At 36.3% G+C, this 23166-nt stretch overlaps 3 protein-coding genes across 3 annotated transcripts; 2 read left to right on the top strand and 1 right to left on the bottom strand.

Moving 5' to 3' along the window:
- Positions 1-1134: 1134 nt before the first annotated feature.
- Positions 1135-11452, top strand: LOC113775714 (bifunctional dethiobiotin synthetase/7,8-diamino-pelargonic acid aminotransferase, mitochondrial). The gene is made up of 14 exons (XM_027320701.1): positions 1135-1967; positions 2523-2693; positions 2988-3249; positions 3496-3576; positions 4773-4893; positions 6039-6187; positions 6799-6893; positions 7925-8040; positions 8131-8274; positions 8850-8983; positions 9052-9183; positions 9691-9825; positions 10567-10679; positions 10967-11452. The coding sequence occupies exons 1-14, from the start codon at positions 1177-1179 to the stop codon at positions 11163-11165; spliced, it is 2643 nt and encodes an 880-aa protein (XP_027176502.1). The 5' UTR covers positions 1135-1176; the 3' UTR covers positions 11166-11452.
- A 459-nt stretch (positions 11453-11911) lies between these two features.
- On the bottom strand, positions 11912-13261 carry LOC113773590 (F-box protein At5g07610-like). The gene has a single exon (XM_027318225.1). The coding sequence runs from the start codon at positions 13259-13261 to the stop codon at positions 11912-11914; it is 1350 nt and encodes a 449-aa protein (XP_027174026.1).
- Positions 13262-16442: 3181 nt separating this feature from the next.
- Positions 16443-23156, top strand: LOC113773589 (calmodulin-binding protein 60 B-like). Its single transcript, XM_027318224.1, has 8 exons — positions 16443-16585; positions 16795-16888; positions 20306-20381; positions 21093-21151; positions 21756-22252; positions 22339-22499; positions 22585-22788; positions 22899-23156. The coding sequence occupies exons 2-8, from the start codon at positions 16815-16817 to the stop codon at positions 23154-23156; spliced, it is 1329 nt and encodes a 442-aa protein (XP_027174025.1). The 5' UTR covers positions 16443-16585; positions 16795-16814.
- Positions 23157-23166: the final 10 nt, after the last annotated feature.

The following is a 23166-nucleotide window of genomic DNA, read 5'->3' as shown; positions in this document are numbered from 1 at the left end:
TTTTTTCGTTGCTTGGTGGTTGTCATTTGATAATCATAATTGCCCAGTTGCCAGTTGTGATTTGATTTTTGGTCTTTTCCTTTTTTTTGTGCCTGTTTTTTTGTGCTTGTCAGTATTCTGATTGCAGCAGCATTCAAGAATTGTCACAAGTTAGGGCAATGGTATGTGGTGCCCAAATTTTGGCCACTACTAAAGTAGAGACGTATGAACCAGGTTGAGTGACAACAAAATACTAAGAACAAAATATATAGTAGGAGGAAAGGAGTAATGCATACTACATTTTGATGGGTTTTAATACCAGATTATTTTTAGATTGATCTAATTTGATCGATAATGAACAAAAACCAAAAAATTTTATAATACCACTTGATTACGACTGATTACTATTTTAAGAAAGTATACTCAAAAACTTTATGAAATTAGACGTGAAAATCAAGAACTCTATGTATTTTGAGTACACAAACAAGCTAAAGACAAGATAAGAAGATATACTTGTTGAGCGTGAAATAATTCAACATTAGTTTTTCACATCTCATTGAATGCTTAATTAGCTAAAAATTTAGTATAAATCATAAGCAAATCAATTTTGGGTACAAACACGATTCAATCAATAATTTCCTACTCAAACTGTAAAATTCAGCTCATGTCAATTTGTCAATTATTTTTGATGTCCAACAAAATTACTAGAGGAGAATCCCGAATTTATTGAAGATTTTAAAATCCTTCCACAATAGAGGGGATATTGGGGGTACGAGTGATTATTCCATTAGTCACATTCATTTACTACAAGAATTTGCATTCTCTCGAAATAAAAGGTATTTTGAGTTTTTTTTTTTTTTTTTTTGTCAATCTTCAATATCTAAGGCTAGGATTATATTTTTGTGTGCTACGTGATTAACTTACCTAAGGCAAGCTAATTATATTTTGGATGATAAAAAAAAAGTTGAATTTAAGTGAATAACAGATGTCACCAAAACCTTTGGAAGTTAAAGTTGAATTTCAGCAGGGACACCAAAACCTTGGGAAGTCAGGGGACAGAAGAAAACCTCGGGGGTCAAAAAATGAGACGCGGGCAATTATATAGGGGTAAATGTAGCCAACTCTTGCTCATTTAAATTTCCTGTCCATCGTCCACCTGCTCTACGTACTCCTCTCAACGTCGCCGCTGAAAATATTATGCTTCTACTTGCAACTTTATCCAGACCACCAGTCCGCCGCCGTTTACTCCCTATATGTCTACTGCACCACCGCAACATCCACGCACAACCACCACCAGCACCTCCTCCTCCTCCCACTATTGAATACCCTTTGAGTCATCCCATTTACGCCATTTGGGCTGCTAACACTTCACTCGGCAAGACCCTCGTCTCCGCCGGCCTTTCTATCACTTTTCTCAACTCCTCCTGCTCTTCTAAGTCCAAGAAATTTGTCTATCTCAAGCCAGTCCAAACGGGTTTTCCGGAAGACTCTGATTCCCGCTTCGTGTACTGCAAATTCTCTCAGTTTTCCCTCCAGAACCGTCCCAAGTTATCCGTTTTTGCTTCGAATCATGTTATCAATACTTCGTTCCCGGCATTGAAAGCCCTTTTGGGAGAAGACTCCAAATATGGGAGCTTTGGCAGTGAAAAAGTTGGGCACTTTGGGGGTGCCTTTGAGAATTTGGGGTGGTACGAGGAAACGAAATTAGAAGGGGCTGAAAATGATGAAGCAAAGGGGGTGGGGTTGTGTTCTGAATTGATTTGTAAGACAATTTATGGGTGGAAGGAGCCAATTTCGCCTCATTTAGCCTCTGAGAGAGAAGGGGCAAGAGTAGAAGACTCTGAGTTGTTAGAAGTGTTGATGAGGGGTGTGCAAAGTGGGGATGAAGAAGGTGGTGATCGAAATGTAGACGTAATGTGTGTGATTGAGACTGCTGGTGGAGTCGCAAGCCCTGGCCCATCTGGTACTCTACAATGCGATTTATACCGGTATGTGATGTTACTCGTCCTCGACAGAACGATGAATTCTGTTGTATTTTTTTTTCCCACAAAGATGAGTGCTAGATGGTTTCTGGCCTAGTATTTCTCGCTAGTGCAGTTGTTGAGTCTATTGCAAATATGAAGCTAATGCCTAATATTGTTAATTTTACTTGATTATAGCAATCTAAGTGAAACAGTTTAAGGATCCATAAGTTGGAACCGAGGTTAATTTGCACTGTACAAATGAAATGACTGCAAATCACTGATTTTGTTTTGGTCGATTTGTGATGGTTAATCCGTGATCACCTTGTTTTGGAGGCCAATAATATCGGACCTATCAAGTTAGTTAAATTGATCTATATTTCTTTCCTGATGATTTGAGCTGAATCATGTTTGAAAATTTGGCCACTAAAATTGGCTAGAGTTGCAATTTAGCTGAGTTAAACTTCTTCTTAGGTACTCTTAAGACAGGTTTCTCTTAGCACCTTAACAAAGTTTCTAAATTTGCCTATTGAAGTGTGACATCTCTTTGGTGATATAAGCGCCTATGATTTTTCTCTGCAGGCCTTTACGGTTGCCGGCCATTTTGGTGGGGGATGGACGGTTAGGTGGTATTTCTGGAACCATTTCAGCTTATGAAAGTTTGAAACTTCGCGGTTATGATGTTGTTGCCATAGTCTTTGAAGACCATGGTCTTACAAATGAGGTGCCATTGTCTTCTTACTTACAAAATAGGTATGAGACCTGTACATTTATCTCACGGATTTGATCTTTCTGTATCATTTTCAACAAGTATCAAGCCTGTGCAGTCAAGCAGCCATGATTGTGAACTATTTTGTGAAGCACAAGCTTAATTTTTGTGTAACCTTGTTTTGCATTGTGATTATGTGCACTTGTTTCTGTCATGGCAAATTTTGTCTTCATTACAGATAGGTTTATTTCGTGGACTTTGTGATCTCCACCTCTGGCTACTTAGCTGTATCTTCTTTTTTATGCTCTTGGTTATGAAGTTGTTCTGCCTCATCTCAGGATCCCACTGTTTGTGCTTCCACCTGTTCCACAAGATATGTCAAATGACCTGGTTGAATGGTTCGAGAAGTCTCAAACTGTTTTTAGTTCTCTAAAGGACGTAATGTTGTCTGCATTTCTAAGAAGAGTGCGGAAATTACATCACATGAGAAAGAAGGCTTGTGATATTCTGTGGTGGCCTTTCACTCAGCATGAATTTGTATCTGAAGGAAATGTTACTGTTATAGATTCACGCTGTGGGGAGAACTTTGCAGTTCATAAGGTGAGCTAGTTTCCCATATTTTATAGATGCGCAAGTGTTTTTTTTTTTTTTTTGTCTTGGTACTGTTGGAAATCTTGCTTGAGAACTTAAAGCAGATCGGGTATCTCAGATTTGTAATGCTTTTGAGTTTCATCGATAACATAAATTTCTTTGTCTTGGTAGGAGTCTCTCTACAAGTGCCACGAACACAATATTTGTCATTGTAATCATATTATGTGCTTATTTTGTTATCTGATTATGATATAGACCAGCAACTTGGAAACAATTACTCAACAATTTGATGCTTGTGCAAGCTGGTGGACACAGGGACCTGATGCTAATTTACAGGTCAGTGCTAACTTACCATAATACTTGTAATCTTCCTCCATACTTTTACTGAATGGTTGCATAGAGTAAAGTTTAGATAGATTAGGGCATAAATTTTATTTGTCTGGGAAAAGCTAATGCATCATCTTAAATGGAATGCAAGCATTAAATAGCTGCTGTTGGAGGCGGGGAAGAAAATAGGTTGGGATAGAATTGTCGAATAAGAAACCAATTCAATTAACTTGGATAACAATGCATACTTGCAACTGGGATGATTTATCTAACTACTGTACTTCACACGAAACAAATTTGAAAGACAACAACAAAGCATGTCGTGTCTAGTTTCATATTGTACAATTCTACTTCCCAAAACTGTTTCAGTCAGGAAGTAAGTTCTTCCTTTCTTTGATTCATCAATTTAATGTTTAGATTCTCTTGAATGAAGTTGCCTTGGTCTCTGATGGCATGAACTGCAACCTAGTAATATATGCCTAGTACTTTCTTCCACATTTTGTTTTTATTTTGTGTATGGTTTTTTGGTCTAAGTGATCCTTTTGGAACCAGCAGAAGATGTCTTTGAACGATTAATGAAGCTTTCATGAATTTTGATGTCTTTGAACAATCGAATGAGTAAATCATTGAATAAGGAAAAAATGCCTTTGGTTCTGTGTCTTGGTCAATGGACGTGGTTCTGCAACATGGCCTGCAGATGTGGTTCAGTGGCTTGATGAGGCTGCATGGAGTCCCGGAACTTGGTTCCGTGGCTTGGTTCAGAGAAATAGTTTTCCAAACTTGTTCACGGTGGCTTGGTCTGCGGCATAGCCATGGGATCTGGTAGATGGGTACTGGTCCTTGATACCAGCACTTGGAATGTGGCAGCATTTGCTAAGATAGGACATGATACCGGCCCATTAGTGTCAACTGCAGCTTTCTGGATCACTTGCTGATAATGCATGGCATTGAGTCTGACGTATTTTCCGTGCTTTTTTACCTTTCAATTGTTCCTTGGTTCTTTTGAAGACTGCAAAGTTGTTCTTGTTTTCATTGGTTTTTACTTGGTCATGGATAAATGGTATCGAAATGGTCCATATTTATTCCTTCCATTTTCTATTTGCATTGTAGTACTAATTGGCAAAAACTTCAGACCCTCTCTGTCATATGTTGCAAAGCATATCTGTAAGATTCTTTGCTGCATTTTTGTTTTTAGGTGATTTCAGATTGAGTTGGCAAGGATTGTTGGCTATACTATTGGTCGTTACGGTCATGTAATGTTTCCCGAGAATGTTTACGAGCCAGTTCTTGAATGTGCTGAACTTTTGCTGGAAGGTGTTGGAAAGGGTAAGACTTTGCAGCTTTGCATAAGTGCCATTCTACAGTAAACTATATTCATCTTCTAGTTGTGGATGGAGGTTTAAATGTCATTTCCACCACAATAAGCAATATGTCATGCTTGGTTTTCCTGAAAAGTTGAATGTTTTATCTTCCAATTCCTTCCTTCGTGTACCGCATAGGTGGAGTTTTCAAGCTCTTGGTTATTACTTAGAAGCGGCTTGTTTGCCTTTCTCTCTCCCTCTCTCTCTCTTTTTTCCTGTAACGTGGATAACATTGTGAATTATGTTGAATTACCATTTAATGACATAGTCATAGTTCACGTATCTATTATTTGGGTACTATACAAGACCGTAGCCCTCTTCATTTGATTAGCCTGAGTGGATGTCTTCATAATTTGGAATATGAAACAGATACTGTCCTAGTTAACATATGGGAATTCATACTTCTGTCTTTTTAATGATCCTATCTGCAAAAGCAAAGCAACCAATTATTCCTCTCAGATTTCTTTTTCCATATTATTGCAAGTATAAATACCAGCTACCCTTTCTTCTGTACTAAAACTTCTTTCCCCTGGCTAATCTGATGCTTTTCCACTTACTTTTTTCCACTTATCTAGCAGTTCCCAAGTCAAGCTCTATCTCTTGTATAATAGGACTGCCATCATCTATGTTAACTTGTAAGGACACCTAAGTTGAAAAAGTGTAATTGATAAAAAAAAAAAAAAAAAAATTGACCTAGCTCTATATGTTTGACTTACGGTCAATCAGCACAGCCATCACTGGCATATTAATCTTTACATACCCTGTATGGGCTACATGAACAAATTAGCTGCCCTGAATCTGGGACTTCTGTTCTGTTTTCTAGAATTTATTCTGCACAACTGGAGCATGTATGTATACAATGTAATGGGCAATTGTATGTGTACCCATGCTAGAGATTTTTTTTTTAGTGCTTTACAGAAAGTTGTAATTACTGAATCTTTTACTTCTCATCTTGCAATTTTTGAATTTGAGCTTAAATATTGAGAATCAAATCTTACAAAAAGAACTCATAAAAATGAATAATTTGTAAAAGACAACAGATATTTGATGCATATATCAATTCTACTTCCTTTTTTTTGTATTTCTGAGCTTGGAAAAACTCATTGTCAGGATGGGCTTCTCGAACATATTTCTCAGATAATGGATCAACAGCAGTTGAAATTGCTCTCAAAATGGCATTTAGAAAATTCTTGCTTGACCGTGGAATCCATTTTGACCAGCTTAAAGTCAATGCCTCTGAAAGATATATCAATCTGAAGGTGAATTGTTTTATTTTATTTTGCTATTTGGGTCCTCTAGATGAAATTGGTTCCATGCTATATCATGAAGTAGAGAAATGATTAAAGTGGCTCATTTTAGCTGACAATTTTAGGTACATTATCAAATTTGCAAGTTACTAGCTGTATTTTGAGAAACAAGAATCTTGTATAGGAGTCCTCTCTCTCTCTCTCTCTCTCTCTCTCTCTCTCAGAGTGATCATACACTTGCTGTTGCATGATCTTCTTATCGGACACGTGGTGTGATTTACTTTTTAACTTTTAGTCAGAAATCAAGGTTGCTTATTATTTGACCTTTAACCTTATTTTCAGTTAGTGATTGGAATTTTTGTCTCTTATGTGTGTTTCATTTCAAGAATGATCTTCATAGTACCTTCTTTTCTTGTCTTGTGGCTTACCTTTACTGTTTGGACAGGAATTTGAGTACTGGCTATCATTATATGCTAGTTTGTGCTTCTTCTTTTTTTTTTTTGTTCAAAGCCATGAAATATTGGATTATGTATGTCTATTTAATACATTTGCATGACTGTTTTAGTTTCTATTTTATATTTACTTACACTGGACTAATGTGGAGATTTTGTTTTCAAAATCAGGTATTAGCTCTCAAAGGATCTTATCATGGTGATACTTTGGGAGCTATGGAAGCACAGGCACCATCTCCTTATACTGGCGTTTACCAGCAACCTTGGTACGGATATTTCACTTTTTCACTTGTGTTAGATACTAGAATAATGATAAAACATTCTCACAAGTGTGATAATGATTGGATTGTGGTCATACAAGCTGTACTTAGATGGTAAAAAGTAAAAGTATAAATAACAGCAATCATATGTTTATAAGGTAAATGTGTGTACAAACGAGCGTAAAGTACTAAAAATAACAAAACAATCTGGAGAAAAGCTTTTTTGAGCTGAGGACCAGACATAAATTAGGAAGAGCCCAATTCTTTGCTGTAGAAGATTTATGACTGAAAATCTTAGCATGCCTCAATGACTAATCTAATTTTGGCACTTCCACTTCCTCAGTTTTTCTTGATAAGCATTAGCTTATCCTCTTACAAGAAGGCCATATGCTTCTTCAATACATTGTCAACTGGTTACCTTCCTTTGATGAGACATAAAAGCAATTATTGTGGTGGACTTGTGTGGATGGGGCTGATGGTAAAGAAGTAAATCTTTCTGGTGCTAGGAGGAATTACCATATTTGTTGTAAACGCTTATGTGTGCACTTTGATGACAATTAATAGTCTAAATTGCATAATCAGGACATAAACTAGGGCAAGACATGCTTCTTTTTAGTCTTTTGCCAATTATTTTGTGGAGAGGGTTTCTGGAAGTTCATCTTCAGTTCTTTATGTTACTACCTTATTGGCTGATACATCTTGGGAGCATCATGTTGCTTTCTGTGTTATTTTGTTGTTACTTATAGTTGGTGAACTTGACATTGTGGAAGAGTCTATGTTGTGAATTCCTTGCCACAAGTAGATATCCTATTATTGCAAATTTGTTGCTAATTAGGAAAACTGGCTTAGTGCTATGCTCAAACAGTCGTATTCTTGGATGTCATTTTGTTCAGAAGAAAGCTAAACAGTCAGAGATTTGTGGCTTGGTCATTGCTCCAACTTTAAGAAAACTTCTTCGACTAACTAGTAATTGTATAGCAAAAATTAGGTCAATTTGGTTCAGAATGGTGGTTATTAAATCAAGAAAAATCTTTCAGGTACTCAGGAAGAGGTATTTTTCTCGATCCTCCAACAGTTTTCCTTTGCAATGGCATTTGGAAACTCCAACTTCCCAAGAAGATTCAGGTTGAAAATGTGAAAATGGATGACTTCTGTAAGTGAAGTACACCATATCTAAGTTGTACTTTTCCACCATAATTTATTATTCAGTTCTCATTAATGAATTTGTTAAAATTCTTTGCAGGTTTTAACTTGCGTGACGAAATTTTTCAGGAGACCAGAGATGCCTCATTATTTGCCAGTATCTATTCATCATACATTTCAAAGGAGTTATCACATGTTAATTCTATACCATACACTGACATTGGAGCTTTAATCATTGAACCAGGCAAGATATTGCTCTGACTGCATTTTTGTTTATGTTAAAATCAAGCAAATTCCTTGTTATTGTTATTTAGTGAGTTTATTTTGACCCATCTTCTACTGGCACTTGATGAATCATCTTAGTTAACTTCCAGCCTTGTGCTGGGTCTAAATTTCTATATTCTTCTTGCTTTACGTTTGCTGTTAAATTGACTGATTAAACTCATTGGAGGAGTAGCTCATTCCTGGACCATCTTTTGTTGGTCACTCCATTTATCTGTTCCTTATACATATGTCTTAAGGGAGTACTAATTGAGTTTCTTGGACCAAATTAAGATATGATAGATTTTAAGTTAAGAAAGAAAAATTGATTTTTCCAAAGGGCTTAGAACTACTGCATATGTGTTGCTAAGGTTGTGACTTGGACTGATCTGGACAAACACAGAAATTCCAATTTAAACTATTTCTTCGAAATGTCAATAGAGCATTCTTTTCTTGGTGACCACTTAAATTGGTGAAGGATTATTTGAGATCTCTTATTTGAAGGCTACTGTAGTAGATTTCTGGGTAGTTGAGTGATGAAGTTGTATTGTTTTGTAGTGATACATGGAGCTGGTGGAATGGAAATGATTGATCCCCTATTTCAGCGCATACTTGTTAAAGAATGCCAAAGCCGAAATATTCCCGTTATCTTCGATGAGGTTTTTACTGGATTTTGGCGCCTTGGAGTAGAGGTTGGTGTGAAATTCTTCTGCTTCTGTTCTTTTTGTTTATGTGTGATGTTAACACTTCCCTTTGTCAGTCTGCTGCGAAACTACTCTGCTGTCAGCCAGATATAAGCTGCTTTGCAAAGTTAATGACTGGTGGCGTTGTGCCCTTGGCTGTTACTTTAGCATCAGAGGCTGTTTTTGAAGCATTTGTTGGGGAATCAAAGGTAGATCATTTTGTTCAATTATCTTACTACAAGGAAGTGGTTATTTGTATTCAACTGTTGACTTGAAAAATGATCTCGTAACTCAGTGTCAAATCACAGCAAATGTAAGCCTTGATCTTAATGGCTCTGAATGACTTTGGATGGAGAAGTTACTCTTGAGCTATATCCTTTACTGTTTATGATGGTTAAAGTATTGTGGAATCTGTCAAATGATACCTTCACATGTATGAACTTGTTAATGATCAGTTTCCCTACTGCATCCTAGTTACGTGAATGCTTGGTGTGTCTTGGGTTCAATTTTTATGAGGAAACTCATGCCTAGGGTCTGACAGTAAAAATTTAGTTTGATCCGGAGAAACTCATTTTTAGATTTTGTCATGTCTGGTGACAATTCTGTATCTTTTGATTTGCAGAGTTGGTTTTGGTAAATATGTTTTTAGTTGCTTAAGAAAGCATCATCACTTTTGTAAGTTTTGAATGTTCACATCTGAATTTCCCTGGTTGCAGCTCAAAGCCCTTTTGCATGGGCATTCCTACTCTGCACATGCTATTGGATGTTCTGCTGCTGTTCAGTCCATTAAATGGTTCAAGAATTCCCAAAGGAATGTTAATTTGATACCTGGAGCAGATTTGCTTCGAGAGGTAGGTCATATGATGCATTTGCATTGTTTAAATACTCTAATATCTACTCTCCTCACCTTTGTTCCACTTGAAGTCTAGATACTCTATAATATTGGGGCAAGAGATCATCTTTTTTATATCTTTCATGCATTTTGTACCATAGATTCTTGATTTTGTCATAATTTGGCAGGGTAAATCTACTGTTGTCTTCTACTAGCATTTTCCTGCATCTCTGTTTGTATATCCTCTGGGAAACATGCTTGAAATCTCTGTTTTTTGTTCTGTCCACTCTCATGTTGGAAATGCTTGAGTCAGTTTTCAGTTTGGATTCACTAATACACTTAAACTAGTTATGTTACTTATATTCATGTCTCACAGGTATTCACAAAGCATGAACTCCAGTGCCAAACATCCTGAAAAATGCAGTAACTAACATTTGTATTTTATAATTTGAGAATAGTTATACACTGATTTTCACTTGAAATTTATCAAGAAAGGTACAGTAAGTTGAAGAAAAAATAATGAATGATGGCTGCACTGCAAGCCCAAGATGATGATGCATTGAAATACTATCCTATGTCATTTTCATTTGGTATTTGATTATATGAAGCCTGGCACATAAGATATTCTTGAAGAAAGTTGAACACAATGGTGTACTCATGTAGGGCACTGTCATCAAATAGCCGGAACTAGCTGCAACTTATGTATTTCTTTCCTGCAACTAGACATTGGTAAATGTCCGACTTGTTTTGGTGCTTGCAGTTATGGGACACAGAATTGGTTCACCAGTTATCCTCACATCCAGCAGTCAAAAGAGTAGTTACAATCGGGACTCTGTGTGCCCTGGAACTCAGAGCTGAAGGCTGTAATGCTGGGTATTTACATATTTATTCTGGTTTCCTGTTCATTAGACATTGCTGTGATTCCAGCAATTTACCCTCTGTAAAATCTTCTTTCAAAATATATTTGTAGTCAAAAATTAAAGATTATGTTCGAATATGGAAGTTCATGACTTAAAATATTCGAACATCTTTTTCCTGGGAGAAATATCGAGCATTTTGCTCCAAATATATGCCTTTTTCCTTTCTTGGTATTATTTACTCTAGAATCTAGACTTTCCTTATTCCACCAGAACTGATAAATGCTTGCTGAATAACTGCAGGTATGCATCGTTGTATGCAACTTCTCTTCTCAAGAAGATTCGCGAGGATGGCATTTATACGAGACCTCTGGGAAATGTCATATATCTCATGTGCGGACCTTGCACTTCTCCTCAAGTCTGCAGCCAAATAATGAATAAACTTATTAGAAGGCTTGACGAATTCAGCGAAGTGAAGAACGTTGGGGCCTGTCAACCTTAGGAATTCTAGTTATGAAATGCTGCAGTTGTTATGTCTACTCCAGTTTTTTGGTTGGAATTTTGTCTGACCAGCTTTCTCAGTTAGCTGGTTGATCTATGACAAATTTTAGGGGGGAAAGAACGAAAAAGAAAACTTGCTACTTTTTATTGTTCTGTGGTATTCCATTTTATTGTAGTTCAGCGACAAATTTTGCTACTTTTTTCTTCCGTTTGAGCTTTCCTGACTTATTTCTGGAGATCTTGAGTTCAGCAGAGTAGATGAATTTACACTATTGCAGTAATGATTTATTTGGTGTTCCGTTGATAACCCATTGCTTACTACTACTCCAGGTTTTTTTTTTTTTTGGGGGGTCCTGCCTTTGGTCTCAAATAATGAATACAACTGTACAATATATCCCGGCCAGGTGGTAACTGAAAAGTTCAAATGTCTCAGACGTAGTAATCCTGAACTAGTGCAAATTTAATGAAGCATGCGGTTGAGACTGTCTACTTCTGAAAAAGTACAAAGACCATTCTCCATAATACAGAAACTCTCTAATTCATAAATGTATCTTACAAACAAAGCCAAGTTGGACACCATTTCCTGACCACCAGCCTAGAAATACAGAACACTGCAAAACTACGGCTTACAAACAGGAGGACTATTGCATGCAATGCATTGCATTATTCCTATCCATTTTCACCACGACAAATGATACAAATATCGGCTTACAACAGCAGGATAGATTTCCACAATGCATCAGCAAATTAAAGCCAAGAGAGGGTCTCAGTGAACTGATGCACATCATACCACTTGTGATCTTGAACCGCTACTCTTTTCTTCAACACCAGGAGCGTCCTGCTGCTGTTATCCTTAGGATTGTATGCGATAATACGGCTGGGTAGAAGAAGTATAACCTCTATACTCTCCCCATCTGGAGCCCTTCTAGTGCTCATGATTGAGCACAAATAGTACCTGGCCGTATGAATACTAGTGTCGTTTTCATCATCAGTGTATTGAGTATTCACCCGGATTTCTCTAGTCATTTCTGGGAATTCCATTGCTATGTTATTGGGATCAAATCTGTGCTTCAAAATCCATCCTGAATAATCCTTCCTCATCTCATATATATCCATCGGTGGATTATGATAAAGGTTTGATTCAAAATCAACCAAATGTAGGTACCCTCCAGACTGCCCTAAAAACCTTAGCCTCTTGGTAGTATAAATATCGCTATGCATGGGAGGCATTGGCATAATTTTCATGACCTCGTTCTCAAGAACAAAGTAAAATGAGTCGCCCCCAAAATTAAGCCAGTGCATTGCACCATTGCAAAAAACCCCGCGATCAAAAACTTCCAGAATATCGAAAGGATTGCAGAAGGAGCCATTCCAGAGTTTCCATTCGTCGGTTTCTGATGAGTAAATCTCAATTTCACAACTTCCAGCGTCCTGCATGAAGTGTTGGCCAACGCAGATGACTTTAAAATGAGGTGAGTTCGATGGATCAAAAGCCAAATTCATACCGATAATCAGGTTGCTCGCGAGCATGCTCGGGGGAGGAAGTTTCCTGAGCTGCTTAGTTGTGATGTTGCCAACACAATAAGCGTACTCGTGTTCTTTGAAGGCTGAGGTTATGAAACATAACATCAAGCCATTGCACATCCCCAGAATCCTCATGGTTACGTCGGCGGTGATGTTGAAGAAGCCAAATGATGGGATTCGATAATCAGCCTTAGTATTATTCTCATGGTTCCCAAGTGACAGAAGGATTAAAGATCGATCATTGAGCATCAGCAGGCTGGATGATATGGGTTTTGGATTTCTACGAGTGTGATTGATGGAGAAGTAGGGAGTAGAAATAATGCTCTTCCATCTCTTGGAAACGCATTTGAATCTAAGTAGAGATTTCACCGGCAAACGGAAGAGAATTTGGATAAGCAAATCTTCAGTCTCACCAACTTCTTCAGCACTAGTAGTGGTACTAGTACTATCTTCAGCAGTAGCAACACTTGTACTAGCACCAGCACTAGCGGTGGTACTAGTACTGGTACTAGCACTGCTGGACAGGCTCATCATCATGATCACTAAACCGTACACAAAGTTTATGTAAGCCATGAGGACAATGAGAAAGGGAGGATAGAGTAAAGAGATTTGTTTTGGATTTTGGTGAAGAAGGGAGTGAAGAAAATGTGGTTCCATGAATGGAGTTTATATGGGCTAAGTGACGATTTCCTTAGGTGGCACCAGTACAGAATGCATGAGCTAGTTTTGACAAATGGACGAGTGCATCCATGGAGTACTTTTAACGTGGCAATCTAGGTTGAAGATCAGCCTCTTGCATTTCATCTCACGCTTTTACTCCTCTCTTCTTTCTAATTTGCTCTTTTTCATTTTTAGAAATTATACCCATGGAAGAGAAAAGAATTGCCAGAATTGAAAGGGGTTAATTACTTAATTAGGTAGTAAATTATTCATTCAAGACGTCCACATAGCTATAGCACATATGAATTCTCGGTGTTTCTTTTTTTACTCCATGCTCATGGTAGACAAACAAAGCTAAAAAGAGAAATGAAAATAAAAAAAAGGTTTAATCGTAAAAGTTTTCTCCAAATAATCGAATTTCAAGTTATAATCCAAAATCATTTCCAAAATTTTGCCGTCAAATTAGAAACAGATTTACTTCACTCTAACTATGTTTGTCCAGTTCAATTGATTACTTACTACATAATGCAGTAGAAAAATACTCGATTATGTATTTGTTGTCGTTAGTGACTACCATCCGTTACGATTAATGAAAATGAGTTACAGTTCAAAATTATTCTAAATTCCATAGCTCTAAATTTACATCTTGTCCTTTATGCCAAAGTATGGACAGAGTTATCGAGTATATACCCTAAATACTTGCAAATATTTGTATATGTGTGTTTATACACATGTCTCTGTGTGTATATATATATGTATTTATGTATGTATTACATACATATGTACACACATACATGCATGTCGGGTGCGTGCGAGACATATATATGTATATATGTATGAATACATGTGTATGTATATTTATGTATGAATTACATACATATGTACATAAATACATACATATCGCGTGCGTGCGAGACATATATACATATGTATGTATATGTATATTTATGTGTGTATTACATACATATGTACATATATAGATGCGTGCCGCGCATGCATGCAAGACGAATCTTGTTTCAAAAAAAAAAAGAGTTAAAAAAACTAAGGTATAGTGATAGGCAATATTGGTTTATAAGGTAATTATGAATCACATCTCTGTAGATATTTGTTGTTTGTTAAGAGCATCTAAAATGTAGATGATACCAAAAAGTCACTTTTTTTAAAAAAATTTTCTAGTGATTAAGGTTGAAATCCTAGAATTTAGAGGTTCTAAATTTTAATCCCCTAGTCCTCTCCATACGTCTTAAATTTTACTTAAAAAGTCACTTAATAATTAACACATTGTAAATTTTTTTTCTTTTGCTTTAGCTAGACTAACAAATATAAGTGGATGAAGCAAAAAAAGATCTTTAAGCTTTGATCACAAAGAAATGTACTTAAAATGAAAGTACTTATTAAGCTTCTTTATAGTAACAAGCTTTAAATGTGCCATTTCTTCGATTATATCAAACACGGGCAAATAAATACGAAAAAGAAAACAATCAAAAGATAGATTTATTCCTCTTATGGATTGAACCTTGATGCAAAAATGGCATGGTAAAATAAAGGGATATTTTATAGTAAATGAAATAGAATCTAGTATGGAATAAAATCAACAAAAGGGTCCAAATGGAAATGATGATTTATATACCCTTTACAGCTTACACAGAATATTTCTATACCCCACACCATATGAAAATTAAAACGTAGGAAAAGAGAAAATTAAAAAGAAAGGTGCAAAGGCTGTGAAAAAAAATTAAAAAATGGAGGAAAGATGACAAATTCTGACGAGATAACATTTTTATCCACAGCCGTCACACTACTGCAAACTGACGGCCTAGATTTCACAAAACGTAGCATCCAACTACATCCCGTCATCAAGCCGAGAAGTCCAACCAAAAGGAAGCAAAAACGAAAAAGATCTTGGCAAGTTTGCAATTATCCTTTTTCAACCCTTAAGAGCCCAATAATTGTAAAACGGCGCTCAGTATTTTGATGTTTCATTTTCATTGCACTCGGCAATATCTAAAAATGTAATCGAACTTGAAAAATAAATAAATTAAATAGTTGGAATGAATATGCAATCGTAGATAGCTTGTCAACTAGAATTTGAAATCTTTTTTGTATTAACGTGTGGTGTATTAATGAATTTATATTCTCAATTTGCCTTCTCATATTAATTTCTATCCACATTTTTCTAATTTTTTCTACATACATAATTTCACTTATAAGATTGTTATGGTATATTGTAAATACATTATACAATAAATAGGATAGCACAAAATTGGCACAAGAAATGAGATAAAGGATTTGAAGTTATCCAAGATGAGAAGATCAAATGAGCACATAAATTGTATCGCTTTGAATTTCGATGATTTTTTGTCAAAAATTCTTTATCCATTTTCTTGAAAATTAGTTCTTATTCACTTGAAATGATGACACTTAGTTTATCTCCACATTGAGTAAAAGTATTTAATGAATACAACCGACATATACTGTCAGAAAATTAACATGAAAAAAATTTCTTTACGCATTTTCTTGAAAATTATTTCTTATTCATTTAAAATGATGATGCTCAATTTATCTCTATTTTCAATAAAAGTATCTCCTGAATACAACTAACATTTACTGTCAGAAAATTTACACAAGTAAAATTTGACACATTGAATCAGACTTATAGAATATTAGAAAATATATTCACTCACGAAGAACGCACGACTTATTCTAAAAATCAAGATCCATGTTTAGTAATCAAGTACACAAAAAACAAAAAATTTCATGAAAGTAAAAATTTTGAGCCCATTTAATTTTTCGATTGTACAAAAGCATAATTAGACTAAAAACTCAAGGACACATTGAATCAGACTTATAGAATCTTAGAAAATATATTCACTCATGAAGAATGCACGACTTATTCTAAAAATCAAAACCATGTTTAGTAATTAAGTTCACAAAAAACAAAAAATTCCATAAAAGTAAAAGATTTTGAGTCGATTTAATTTTTTGGCTGTACAAAAGCAAGTAGACTAAAAATTCAAGGACCAAATGCACAAATCCTCTACATATCTGAAACACTGTACTTGGCTGATACAAGTAGCCGAGCAGCTTAGATCCCCCTTCTTACCACATAGTCGTCAGAGTAGACTACACCCACTTCACCTAGAAACACCCAGTCGGTCGAATCCCACCCGAGCTTCAGCTTCATCCTCGTTCGGACAAAGTATTAAGTCTTGTAAACTCATTTCAACTGTCAATCAGGTAAAGGATATGTAGACTACACGTCTTCGTATTTATCTATTTGTAAATAAGTAAGTTTGGGGAATTAGGGTTTTTAGCTGATTAATTGGTTTTGGGAATGTTTGTGGCGGGAGATGGGGGGGCTAGGCTTTTGTTGTGCTGAATTTGGGTTTATTTATAAGATCTGTTTGTTTTGTTGATCGGCTATTTTTTTTTTTTTATTATTGTAGGGTTTGCGGTATTTGTGGAAATGCAGACTAGGAAGAGGATTTTGGAGGGTGAGGATGACCAACAGCAGGAACGAAAACGGCCTGCTCTGGCTAGGTATAAGTTCTAACTTTGGGCTGATTTTGTCAATTTGTGTTTTCTAATTTATTTAATTTTTTTGGTTGAAGATTGACTTTGGCTGGTTGTGGGATTTGGTTGAATTCTTGTGGATTTGAGATTGTATGGAGTGGCATTTTTGGAACTTAAATACATAGATGTTGTGTTCCTGTTCTGAATCTGGTTGCGAATTAGTTGATGTTATTTTGGTTCCCGGGCTATTTGAAATTTGAGTTAGTCTTGGAGGCTAATGTGGTTGAAATTTGGTTGTTCATTTTGGGAGTTTCAATTATTTGTAAGGGAAATTTTGTAGCTGTGTTGGATACTATTGATTTCATAGTTTGTTATGCTGTATGATCTATCACGGGTATATGTAGTTGGGTTCAGTCTTAGGATCACTGAAAGTTCGGAATTTAGGTGAAAATTATTGTTAAAGAGTCCAAATTGAGTAGCAGATTACAAATTTGACAGTGATAGCAAAATTGGTGATTTTCTATGAATTTAAGACCTAGGAATCAACAGACAAGCGAACTCACTCATGCATTCTCTATGTCTATGTAGCTACTTGTATGTATGATACATATGTGTATGCTGGAGCAATGGTGGACCACATATGTTCAAGTGTTAGCTACAATATCTCTTTTACTTTATTGATGTATGTATATGTGTATAAACAACGTATACATGTAGAATATGTATAGTGATTGTGGGCCTCATTTCTTGAACCATTGATTCTCTCTCCTGTACTATACATGATTGAAGAGGATGTTTTGGAGGATGTAGGATTCAGTAGTGGTATACATTTAAAACACGTAAAGCTTAAGCATCTGGCACTGCTACTTAACTTTACCGTCTCTTTCCAGTTCACATTTTCCTTTTTGCTCTCTGGCTCCCACTTTCCCCCTCCCATATGAAACCGAGTCTTTTTCTGGCTCTAAGAAAAGAACTGTTTCAATGTCACACAATTCACCTTTAAAAAATAATTTGTTTTTGGCAAAACACGAGTTTGATGTGGTGATGTTAATTCAAGTGAACTAGAAGGACAAGTAGTTTACCCAGTGATCACCAGGAGCAATTATAATAGTTCAATTTTTAATTCTTAATTTTGAGAGTATACTTTGGATCAGTGTTATTATTAGGAGTTCTCCGATCTTTTGCATGGAGCAGCATCCTGGGAGAATGTCAAGTTAGGTGGGTCTAGTAATTCCTAAAGTTGGATAGAGGGACCAGTGGATGACATCGGTAATTCACCGTGTTCAATTTCTAATGTTAAAGATAGCGGGCATCATTATTTTGCAATCCACGTGCCAATGTTGATATTAAGCTGGCATATAATGCATGAAGACAGCTGGTATGTAAGATGTTAAGTTTTTATGCGTGGTTTTAGTAGTGGACGTGAGTTTGTGTCTAGGTTTGTGTATTGTAGTGGGGACGAGGTTGGCCAATTTCCAAAATACAAGATACGACAAGAAGTTAAAGATAGCTGGCGTCATTACTTTGCAACCCACGTGCCAATGTTGATATTAAGCTGGCATATAATCCATGAAGATAGCTGGCATGTAAGATGTTGAGCTTTTCTGCGTGGTTCTAGTAGTGGACACGAGTTTGTGTCTAGGTTTGTGTATTCTAGCGGACACAATGTTGGCCAATTTCCAAAATACAAGATGCGGCAAGAAGTTAAAGATATCTGGCGCCGTTGGCGTCGTTACTTTGCAAGCCATGTGCCAATGTTGATAAGGTTTGTGTATTGTAGTGGACACAAGGTTGACCAATTTCCAAAATACAAGATATGACAAGAAGTTAAAGATATCTGGTGTCATTACTTTGCAACCCACGTGCCAATGTTGATATTAAGCTGGCATATAATGCATGAAGACAGCTGGCATGTAATATGTTGAGCTTTTCTGCTTGGTTTTAGTATCAGACATGAGTTTGTGTATTGTAGTGGACACAGGGTTGGCCAATTGCCAAAATACAAGATACCAGGACAAGAAGAAAAATATGCAGGGAATATTTGGATATGGCGCAACGCATAACATTGTCCCTAATTTTAAACTTGGGGTTCTAAGAATCTCTGTGTGCATATTGTAATACCAGATTGGGTATTATTGAATTGGGCGTTTGCTGATGGAAGCTAGATACCCTGAAGGATGCTACCAAACTTGCACCATTGTAGCCTCCTTTACTTTCTTGTAGGTGCTGATTAACACTAAGGTTCTTTAGAATAGGATGTAAGCACTGGCGGAGCCAAATATAGTTAAAGATGGGCAATTGCCCTGCCTCCCCTCCCCTGGGGAGATATTTGGTAAAATCACAACCTAGATTTGGGAAATTTGAAAAGTTTGTAAAAATGCATCATTATTGCTCCCCCAAATTTTGTGATATTCCCTTTTATAGCTGCATTGCCACCCGTAACAATTAATATTTCATGCATTACCTTTCACAAGAGTGTTGGACCTACCTCAAGTTAAATAATGTTAAACATTTGTTAGAAGAAAAATTTCTGATGTTCCTAAACTTAATTAGATAGAATTAAGTTATTGCTAAATTTATTATTACTAATTTAAGTCGTATTTAAAATTAACAGTAGACAGATGTTTATTGGCCAGTGTTATTATGTTGCACGTAATAGTTGTAAATTGCACCCCCTTACCTAGGGTCATGTACCTGCCACTGCTGTAAAGTAGTTTTGTGCAGGGATTAATAAGGTCCAAGAGGCCTCATTTAAAGTTGTAATGCCAACTAAATATTTGACCAAATTTGACACATATTACATACCTGCACCTGTGTCATGTCCTATGACATGGGTACTTTGTGGTTTTATTAAGGGAACTTGTCTTATCTTCTACATTTCATTTCACTTTGACCAAGTACATTTACGGCTTTGATCCTGTCTTTCAAGGACATATAATTGTATTTCAATTTTAGAGATTGCATTAACATTAGCTACTTTAGTTGGAAAATTCTGTATGTTGGATTGAGAACAGAGAAAGATGGAGAACAAAATATGAAGTTTAATTTGGAAATCATATATTTCCTGCCAAAGGGTGCAATTTATAAATTTCTCAAGGTCTAAAAAGATACATGTGGTTTTTGCACCCTTGTTAATATGGAAATGGCCTGTAGACGATTCAAAGAATCAGGCCCTGCGAGACATTAAAGCTTTTTATGAAAGAATTCTCGCTTTTATGATGATATGGCATGCTATAAAAGAAATCTTAATCTAATGGTCTGTGAAATTTCTTAGAAAGTGTAATTCAAATTGTTTTCCTTTAACTGCTGCTTATTAATACTTTTCATAACTGCCAGAAACATGTCGTTTGTATCTCTATCTCTAAGTTTGCCTTTCTAAATTGGTTTCTGGTTGACTTGTTACATCATGATTTCACACTGTTTAAGAATACAATCTTGATGCAGTGTCATTGTGGAAGCTCTAAAGGTGGATAGTCTTCAGAAACTCTGCTCATCCTTGGAGCCAATTCTTCGTAGAGTTGTAAGCCCAACGCTGATGCTTTATAATTGCTCTGCTGGTTTTTTTAATATATATATATATATATATTTTTTTTTTTTTTTTGGGGTGGTTTGGGGGGGGGGGGTTTGAGTAATTTCAATACTTCCATATGAAAGCTAACATTTGCAACCACATATATGCATTTAGATTAACCTTTCAAGTCTAAAGTTTTGATCTTTTTTTTCCCTGCAATTTTGTATTGTTTTGCACTTGTTCAGTTTTTGTCTGTGATAACATATATTTTCGTATATTTTTCTGCCTTAGTTGAGTACACAAAGATGCTTCTTTGTTAAGCTGGTTTTATCATATCTTGGGAGTGATAATATGACTTAGATATCCATCCGTGAAAGAGAACAGTTTTGTCTACAAGCTTGCTGAAATTGAAACTTTGTCCCATCAACTAAATCTACATTATGTTCGAAACAAGTATGTGTATCTTCACGCCAGATCAGGTAGTTTAACTGCTGCTGCTTCTTCCTCTTCAGCATTGTATGATTTTTTATTGATAATGTAACTGAACATTTCACCCTGTTTTTGTGGTATAAATTCTTCAAACAACTGTATGATAGCAGACAAAAGCTGCATCTTTACCATGACTATATTTTTCTTATGTTTATGTTACCCAGTAGCTTTTTGTTTGCTTAATGGAGTCTCAAGCTTCTTTTGTCTTATGTTCAAAATTGTTGCTGACAGGTTAGCGAAGAAGTTGAACGTGCTTTGGCAAAGCTTGGTCCTGCCAAACTCACTGGAAGGTTAATTTCTGGCTATAACTTGAAATTCTAGTTATTTTTTATGTCAGTACATAGCTTTTCCCACTTTTTCAAACCTCTTCGGATTTGTATGTGAATAATTACTTTTATTGCAGGGTAGATTTGGTTATGTAGAATTGTAATGGTGAAGTAGTTAGAGATTTACGTCTCATATATGGTTTAAAGTATGCATGGTACTTTTTCCTTGTAGCACATTTGTGGGCTATCTGCATTTTTGGTTTAAGTAGTATTTACTTCTTGCTCTCAGGCTGTCTCTACACTTTCACTACCTAAGTGATAAATGTACAGCTGTGTATGCTGCATTGATGGATGCACATATGCACAAATTACAAATTTTCAGTGTGGCTGAAATCCTTTGCACAAAATGTTTTTCTTCCTTGCTTTTGTTTTCTATTGATGAACTTGCTGATCTCTTGAATCAAGTACTTTTTAAATTGGAAATTTGCTTCCTGAAAGTTTGGCTGAAATCCTTTGCACAAAATGTTTTTCTTCCTTGCTTTTGTTTTCTATTGATGAACTTGCTGATCTCTTGAATCAAGTACTTTTTAAATTGGAAATTTGCTTCCTGAAAGTTTGGAATTTTCAGGTCGTCGTCACCTAAACGAATTGAAGGGCCAGATGGAAGAAATTTACAGCTGCATTTTAGGTCCAGACTTTCACTGCCTCTCTTTACTGGGGGTAAAGTAGAAGGGGAGCAGGGAGCCGCAATTCATGTTGTCTTGATTGATACAAATACAGGGCATGTTGTCACTTCTGGACCTGAATCGTCTGTTAAGCTGGATGTTATTGTGCTAGAAGGTGATTTTAACACTGAAGATGATGAAAGCTGGACTCAAGAAGAATTTGAAAGCCATGTTGTGAAAGAGCGGGAAGGAAAGAGACCATTGTTGACTGGCGATCTACAAGTGACACTCAAGGAAGGTGTGGGAACTATAGGAGAGCTTACCTTCACTGATAATTCAAGTTGGATAAGGAGTAGGAAGTTCAGACTTGGCCTCAAGGTTGCATCAGGATATTGTGAAGGCATACGAGTTCGTGAAGCAAAGACTGAGGCTTTCACTGTCAAAGATCACAGAGGGGAATGTAGGCTGCTTGATGATACTTGTTGGTTGACTTATTTGCTTGTTAACTTTGATAATTGGTTAAAAAGTTTTCTTTCCTTGTTGCAGTGTACAAAAAGCATTATCCACCTGCGTTGAATGATGATGTATGGAGATTGGAGAAGATTGGCAAGGATGGATCATTCCATAAAAGACTAAACAATGCAGGGATATTTTCAGTTGAAGACTTCCTTAGGCTTGTGGTCAGAGACCCTCAGAAGCTGCGAACTGTAAGTCTACTATACTATCCCTGCTTCCAGTATAAGAGAAACATGCCGTATTGGTATTTGACATATTCTTTTGGTTTTAGAGCAGATTCTTGGCAGTGGTATGTCAAATAAAATGTGGGACGCCCTCATAGAGCATGCAAAGACTTGTGCCCTAAGTGGGAAGCTTTATGTATACTATTCTGATGATTCAAGAAATGTTGGTGTTGTCTTCAATAACATCTATGAGCTGAGTGGCCTTATAGCTAGTGAACAGTATTTTCCAGCAGATTCACTTTCTGACAGCCAGAAGGTCTGTACTAAATTTGGTTGGGGAAGCTCCCAAAATTACCAATATCTAAATTTCATTGGCATAGCAAAAGTTGTGCATATTAACAGAATTTTCATTTCTTCCACCTGTAGTTATATGTTGATGGTTTGGTAAAGAAAGCATATGACAACTGGAACCTAGTTATAGAGTATGATGGCAAGTCTCTTCTGAACTTCAAGCAAAATAAGAAATCAAGTGCATCCCGGGATGAACTTCCAGTTGGGCCAGTGGATTATCCTAATGCTTTGGATAATCAGCTTTCAGATCCGCCCCGATTACCAGTACCAGTTCCATCTGAGCCATCTCCAGTGGATCCAAACATGCTGATTGGAGGTAAAGTCAACTTATAGAATATCAAAT

Source organism: Coffea eugenioides, chromosome 6, assembly GCF_003713205.1.
Source record: "Coffea eugenioides isolate CCC68of chromosome 6, Ceug_1.0, whole genome shotgun sequence".
In the NCBI taxonomy this organism is placed as follows: Eukaryota; Viridiplantae; Streptophyta; class Magnoliopsida; order Gentianales; family Rubiaceae; genus Coffea; species Coffea eugenioides.
The sequence above is the reverse complement of the archived record's forward strand: the minus strand, read 5'-3'. Positions and strand labels throughout refer to the sequence as shown.

What these genes read in the sequence shown, in the direction of transcription:
- LOC113775714 (XM_027320701.1), top strand. Translation starts at nt 1,177, where the DNA reads ATGCTTCTACTTGCAACTTTATCCAGACCACCAGTCCGCCGCCGTTTA. An exon ending in AGAACTTTGCAGTTCATAAG is followed by an intron (nt 3,250 to 3,495) that starts GTGAGCTAGTTT and finishes ATTATGATATAG; the next exon opens with ACCAGCAACTTGGAAACAAT. An exon ending in GCTGAAGGCTGTAATGCTGG is followed by an intron (nt 10,680 to 10,966) that starts GTATTTACATAT and finishes GAATAACTGCAG; the next exon opens with GTATGCATCGTTGTATGCAA.
- LOC113773590 (XM_027318225.1), bottom strand. Translation starts at nt 13,261, where the DNA reads ATGGCTTACATAAACTTTGTGTACGGTTTAGTGATCATGATGATGAGC.
- LOC113773589 (XM_027318224.1), top strand. Translation starts at nt 16,815, where the DNA reads ATGCAGACTAGGAAGAGGATTTTGGAGGGTGAGGATGACCAACAGCAG. An exon ending in AAACGGCCTGCTCTGGCTAG is followed by an intron (nt 16,889 to 20,305) that starts GTATAAGTTCTA and finishes ATCTTGATGCAG; the next exon opens with TGTCATTGTGGAAGCTCTAA. An exon ending in ACCCTCAGAAGCTGCGAACT is followed by an intron (nt 22,500 to 22,584) that starts GTAAGTCTACTA and finishes GTTTTAGAGCAG; the next exon opens with ATTCTTGGCAGTGGTATGTC.